This window comes from Mus pahari, chromosome 8, assembly GCF_900095145.1.
Source record: "Mus pahari chromosome 8, PAHARI_EIJ_v1.1, whole genome shotgun sequence".
Taxonomy (NCBI): domain Eukaryota; kingdom Metazoa; phylum Chordata; class Mammalia; order Rodentia; family Muridae; genus Mus; species Mus pahari.
In genome coordinates this window covers 47061979-47068876 of record NC_034597.1, presented here as the reverse complement: position 1 = coordinate 47068876, position 6898 = coordinate 47061979, and the positions used below count along the sequence as shown (strand labels likewise).

The window sequence follows — 6898 nt, the reverse complement described above, 5'->3', positions numbered from 1 at the left end:
AATTGCTTTGGTCTAAAGACTGACCCATATTCTCTGACTTCTGGCTTTGTTTCCACTTTTGCAAAGCTTGGGTGAGCACCTGCTGACCTCCTGGATGCTTCCTTCAGCTGTTGTAGGCTGAGCTGATCTTCCCTTTGGACACCATCAGTGTGTATCTGCTGCTAACAGTGCATGGGGAGGCTTTATTAAGCTAGGCTGCCCAGCCCTGCTGCTGTACCCCCTGGGGGAAATCTTCTTCTCTGTGTGTTTCCTTTGCTGACTTTGAGAGACCACAGTTCATTTCTTGTTCCCAGAATGCACTGGGCCTGCTCCTCTTGTGCACAATCCACCATGCATAAGAATGAACATTGTGGTTTTGATTTTGGAGCCTTTAGCCTTTTTGACACTTGGGGACCATATGGTGGGGTTTGTTCTGTAGAGGTGACCTTTCTGGAAGCCCTTCAGCCTGTGCTCTCAGCCCAGCTCTCAGGAGTCTCCACCTGCTCCCCATTACTGTGGGTCAGGCTGCAGGGTGGGGCAATCACTCTCTCTTCACCTCCAGTTGCCCAGCTTACAGGAGGAAGACTGTCCCAAGTACATGTCCTTCTTACACTGTAGGGAAAGAGGCAGTGTGCCCTCGGCTGCAGGTTAGTGAGTATTCCCATCTGCTAAGACAAGACACAGCTCCTGTCTCTGCTTTGTGTTTCACATTTTGAGACTTTTGTGTAAACTGGGGGTGGTGGAGCGTGCTTGGGGTCCCAGCACTAGGGAGGCTGAGGCAGAAGGATGATGAGTTGGAAGTCAAACTGACCCACATGGTGAGACTGTGCCCCAACCACACCAATCTAAGTCAAAATGAGAAAAGACCCATTTTGTTATACAGGTAAGAACAACAGTTAGAAACCATAAGCAGTCACACATTTCATCACAATCCAACATGTATTCTCTATAGTTTAAAGATTCTTTTCGGTTGTACAATCCCATATGTGATCCCTGTCCCCACCGAGTTAGAACAGAACTTACAGTCAGTATTGTATTTGATAGCTGTCTTTACACCTGTACTGAACAGTGCTGCAGATGGAAACCCATCCATGAGTCTTGCGGGCTGTGGGGAGGGCTGAGGTGCTGAGGTCCTGGTCATGGCAGCAGTTTTCATTGTATAGTAGCCAGAGGGCCACACCCATCACATTAAGCCTCTTTAGGGTACAGCAGACCTCATGTGTGGTCTCTTCCCCTTCAAATTCCACAGAACTCTGTAGTAAAAGCCTTGTTTCCCTTGACTAAGGACAATGGGCACTTTGGCTTTTAAGAAGAGAGCAGGCCTCTTAGAAGTTCACCCAACTCAGGCATCCTTCTAAAAGCCTGGATCTTTGAGGAAGATGGCAGTTTTATGTGGGTGGCTCAGATGCAGATCTAGAGTCACCATGCTAAGTACTAGTACATGCTAAGTACTGGAGGTTGTTTTCCTAACACAAGCTAGTTCTGCCCTGTATTAGGTTCCAGAAAGTTCTGATGCTCTCCATGGTGACTGCTGCAGCCACAGTCATGCTCCAAGGACTTCTGAGGCAGGCTCTGCTCTAGCTGCAGGTGCAATACTGAGAGGATGGTGATGGCAAGGTAGGTGGGGAGGACACAGGGATCAGCAGCCATGTCTGACCTAGGCATGGAGTCTGCTATGCTGTGTGGAAAGATGCAGTGGCTAAGGCATGGGGTTTGTGGGCAGAAGAGCTGAGAGACGAGGAAGGAGAAGATGAGAAGACAGGACAGTGGAGGGAAGCACAGAACAGTGCACATTACCCTGGATGTGAAATCTTACTATACACACCCGTTCATGTTAATTAATATTCAGTAATCCACAGTGGCATTCCCTGTGCCAGGAAGTCAGTAGTTGAGATTGTTAACATGGCAAGATAGTAGCTCAAATCAGTTCTTCATTGAGCATGGAGAGGGGCTGAGTGTTTAGAGCACAGAGTGGAGTCACACAGCTGCTGTAGGTTAGGTCTTTATTGGGGCACATTACAGGGAACAGTCCATCATCACAGACTTGTGTGTCTTTGAGATTGTCTTGAGGACATGCTGGGGACAGGCTAGGGACAGACTGGAGGCAGGGTAGAGACAGGCTTTGTTAAAACTAATGGGTACCAGATGAGCCCTGACTTGGAGAGTCTGACTCAGGTTGATCAGGTTTTTTCAACTAATTTCCCTTTATGACTGTATTAATCCAGGGCACATGTGAGGAGATTCGGGTGAAGATTATAGGGGGCTTGCCTTTTCCACGTCCATGAGATACAATGCCATGGGCCACCCCAGCACATACTAGAGGTCCTCCGGAGTCACCCTTTAAGTGAGAAAAACAAAACTGTGAGCAAAGACTACTTTCTCTAAGCACAGGCCCTTCCACCATAGTTAATCCCAAAGTGACTTAAGAGGTCCTGGCTCTCTATGAGGCATAAGTTAGGGACTTCATTCCTGTTCCCCCTGCCCCTCTGTCCTGCTGCATTGTTTAGAGTGTCTCTGTTACTCCCTTCCTTTCTGTTCTGGAGCCTCGATGGGAAGGTTGCAGGCAGGGCGTTGGCACAGGGAAATGAAACAGAGGGAGAATGTCAGTTCCTAGCACCTCAGGGATAGGAGCTAAGAACACAGGCATTAGTCACTGCCATGGAGAACTGTTTGGCATACTTCCTCCACTGATGCTGTTGCCTGATGAGGAGAGGAAGAGCAGGTGTGTACTCACCCTGTATGCTAATGCTAGCTTCGTGGGACTGCCCACACAGACCTGGAAGTTATCCTTGTAACGCCTATAAGCTTTGCAGGCCTTTTTTTCCATGATTCTCAGTTCAACCTCTCTCAGGGTACGTGAGAGAGGTTCTTTCACTCCAGTTCGCCCCCAGCCAGTTGCCCAGCACATCGTCCCAGGCTTGGCAAAGTCAGAGGGACCAGGCAGGGGAATTACATCCACAGCAGGAGTCAACTCAACTTGCTCTTTAAGCTGATGGGGGAAGTAGAGAAGAGATGTCAAATGGAAGAAGGATGCTTGGACATGGGTTCTTTCCCAGTGGGGCAGCAATGACAGAATTCAGAGGTTAAGTTCTAAGGAAATGGATAGTACAAGAGAGAATTTGAATGGTTGAGCCAGGAGGAGAGTTAAGGATGGAAGACTTGAGACAGGTAAGGATAATAAGGGCACCTTCAGTAACAAGATGTCATGAAGCTTGGAAGATACATTGTAATTTGGAGGCAAGATGTATTTTTCAACTTTTATCTTCTGCTGTGTGGATTCTCTCTTTCTCACATCATGAGCTCCAAGGGTGACAGTGATTCTTCTGTTGAGAGAGAAAAGAAGCAGTGAAAAGAGTTGGTATTAGGAGGAGGACTCCTTCCAAGGAGAGGGGCACCAGGGCCTTTCTTCTCTATCCCAGGGCACAGCCCCTAGAGAGACTTGAGATGGAGATTTCAGGACCACAGCCTTGCCAGAAGGATGTGGCTCAGGGAGACACAGGACAGAAAACTCTCCCCTCACCCAACCTCTAGTACTTGGATTGAAACCATACCTTTGGCCATGGCTGATGGGCACTCTGCATTGACTTACATTCTAGCCTATATCTGAGCTCTGGTGACACCCAGACAAGTTAAGAGCTGTAGTTTTTGTCTTGACTAGAGCTCTGCTTAAAGCTCCAATCTCTGAAAATGGAGACCACACATGAAATGGCCCAGTGCGTGGCCTTGTGGTCACTTTTCCCTCTTGGTGTAAGGAGAGCCCATCTGGAGATGAGGAAGGATTGGAGACTTCCTCAGAGCTCTCATGCTCTGGGACTCTGGCTCCTGCATTTCCTCACAGGAAGAGAAGCCTCTTACCTTCCTCTACAGTGTGCAGCAGTCATCACAAATTGGGGGTCTATGAGAAACCCACCACAGATTGCCATATAACCTTTCTTACTGAAGATCCTCACATAGGCCATGTAAGGTCGGGAATGTGGCTCAGACTCAACACCACCAATAATCTCCTCTGAAACAAAGACACCCCAGTTCCTAGTCACAAACTCATGGAACACTCCAACACAGTCAGGGAAAGAAAGGGCTAAGGCCCAGCAACTGCTCCAAGCCCACCCCATGGGGCTCAGGCCTCTCCACACATATTTCCTCCCCAGTCATCCCTGTCCACCATCATCCTTCATTCAGAACACAATGGCCATTCATATTTCTGGGTTTCCATTCTATTAGGCATTTCTCCACACCCTCATCCTGTCTTCCTCAACACTAAGGGAAGGCCACAGAAGAGCTGCCCATCAGAACAGAGAGTAATTTGATGAAAGGGAATTAGTTATTCATTCTTCCTTGACCTACAGATTTCCCTTAGACTATGTTAGGTTAAGATCCTGCCTCATGTTAGGGCCTCTGTTACCAAAGCTAAGAGATTAAGGTCGCTTTCTGAAAACTCAGAAGTTAGGGAGATGAAGACAAACTCACCAGCTCCAGCTCCAGAAGACAAGGAAAGTGCCATCAGGAATAGTAGGACCTGCATCTTGCCAGTGTCGGTCACAGCCTGGAGAGAGATTCTGGTGTGTTCTTGTCCTGGTTCCTGCTTTTATAGCTCCAACGTGGGAGAAAGGCAGGGCTAGGAACCACAGGTCTGGCTTGGTCAAGGTTTATTTTTTTTTCATCAAAAATTCTCACAACTTTGCATTCTGATGGTGTTGAATCTGTGGCCTGATCATGAGACTCCTAGATCCCATCATGAGGTGTCGACTGCACCCTTCAAAGTGGCTCCCAGGAAGCAGGACAGCAACACAAAGGGAGGGGAACCTTGATCAGGGGTCATGGAACTGTTCTTCTAAGCATCCAGGTATTATTGTCGGCTTTGAGATCCATGCTGCATATGTGTGAAGTCTCACCTCTGTTGCTGAAGCACAAACACAGGCATCTGTAGTGTATGAGCACACGGGGGAGAGGAAGTACATTTTACAAAAACTGGTGGTGGGCTGATTCAGCCTGAAGGCTCTTATTTGTGTTAACCAGTGTGAGGGCATCTCATCTTTATTCACATCAGTCAGAGATGATAGAATGTGGCCGTGGGAGAAGAAAGATTTAAAACATATTGAATAAACAGCATACAAGGCATGACCAACACCTTAATTAAGTCAGTGGTGTTAAACTTTCCTAATGGTGTGAGCCTTTAATTCAGTTCCCACATTGCGGTGACCCCAGCCAAAGAATTATTTCATTGCTATTTCATATCTATAATTCTGTTACTGTTGTGAATTGTGATGTAAAACATGTGATACGCAGAATATCTGATATTTGACTTCTAAAGGGGTCGTGACCCACAGGTTGAGAACAGCTCCTGTAAATGCATGTTCTGATTTAGTCATACTAACAGTCCCTTTGGTATATGTTGCAATACACATTTAGGGAGAACTCAATGGACTTTCAGGATATTACAGAACAGGAAGATCATACATTTAAGTTAGTTTCTATAACTTATTGTTTTCATTCCAGTGGGATCAACAGAAAACACAATGGAGTGTTTAAAGTACACCCTCTGTGTCCCACAGGGGATCACAGGCTTGCTAGTTACATGTGGAGAGTCCACTGGCTTGAGAACAATATCAGATCTGTACAGATCAGTATTGAGACTTGGTGCTTTCATCTTTTCATGTGTCACTGGAAATTAAACATGGCTCACAGTTACACAGAAACGTACCATTGACTAAAAATTATATTCATGCTTAAATAATAACAATATGAAATTCTGCACATTTTAGAATAACTGACATGTTGTCCCTTTTCTGGTCTTTACTTTCTTAAGACCCCACCCACCCTGAATATTGCCATTTCTATTTTACAGTTGAGGAAATCAAGCCTTTCCACAGTCATTGAAATATTAGAATTTGGTCTCGAAACAGTAACTACTTGTTTCCCCTCTAATAACCTTTCTCTGTGGAAGGCTGCTGTTCTTGATTGCAAAGACAAAGCAAGAGAAAGCAAACCCAAAGGCCCAATAGAGTCAGCTCACCTGTCCACAACAATCTCATGGAGAATGACCTTAGACCTGATCCCATGTGTTGAATTGCTCACGCATGCTTTCCCTCCTGGCTGGACCTTATAGGACAGAGACCCTCAATGCAAGGAAGAACTGGGGATTGTTTCTGTTCACCAATCTAGACGTAAGTTAAAGGCTTCACAAATCCTGTTGTAAGTGATTAAAAAGTCATAGTTGTAGGTGTGAGGTGATTTCTAGGGCATGTAGAGTAAACCTGCCACTTAAACCATATAACCCATGGGTGTCTGCAACGGAAGATAAGACTTTGTGTGACCATGTTTATAACCACAGATCATAAGAGCATACAGTGGTTCCTCATTGTGCCTAAGTACTCAAGAACAGAGGCAAAGAAAATGCTGGGCTTTAGACTTTATCTTTGGTCTACATAAGAATAGAAACTTTTGTTTCTTTTTTTGAAAGATGAAAATAAATTATTATGAAGAAATTACAAATAAAAAGGTATCATGCAGCTAGATTAATGTAGCCACTCAAAAAAAGCACTTGTGCAGACTAAAAACTATGCATCTCAATGAATCCAATGAATCATACCGTTGGAAACAAAGTTCTAGAGTCGTGGAGCTTTACAGAAAGAATCTGTGCCTGACAAAAGCAGCATTGGCTGTCAGACAGAGGTGCAACTAGATTCCATTCTTGGACCTGACAACTCAGATCTCTTCACACGATGAAGACTGAGTACCACTCAGGAAAATTCTGGCACCAACTCTCTCCTTCTGTATTCCCTCCCTTTGCTTCCTTGGAGCTACAAGGGTCTGTCAAAGCACAGTGATATGCATTACAGAAAAGTAGATCAATATTTTTTATTACTGGGCCTTGTATCTGACCTTATAATACTTTGTAAAGTCTTCAAATCCTTCTGTG

The 6898-nt window shown here is 45.5% G+C and overlaps 1 protein-coding gene across 1 annotated transcript; it reads right to left on the bottom strand.

The window, feature by feature from the left end:
- Positions 1 to 2048: 2048 nt before the first annotated feature.
- On the bottom strand, positions 2049 to 5729 carry LOC110325280 (mast cell protease-like protein). The gene is made up of 5 exons (XM_021203178.1): positions 4447 to 5729; positions 3835 to 3985; positions 3167 to 3302; positions 2714 to 2968; positions 2049 to 2317 (listed from the first exon to the last, which is right to left on the bottom strand). The coding sequence occupies exons 1-5, from the start codon at positions 4499 to 4501 to the stop codon at positions 2174 to 2176; spliced, it is 741 nt and encodes a 246-aa protein (XP_021058837.1). The 5' UTR covers positions 4502 to 5729; the 3' UTR covers positions 2049 to 2173.
- Positions 5730 to 6898: the final 1169 nt, after the last annotated feature.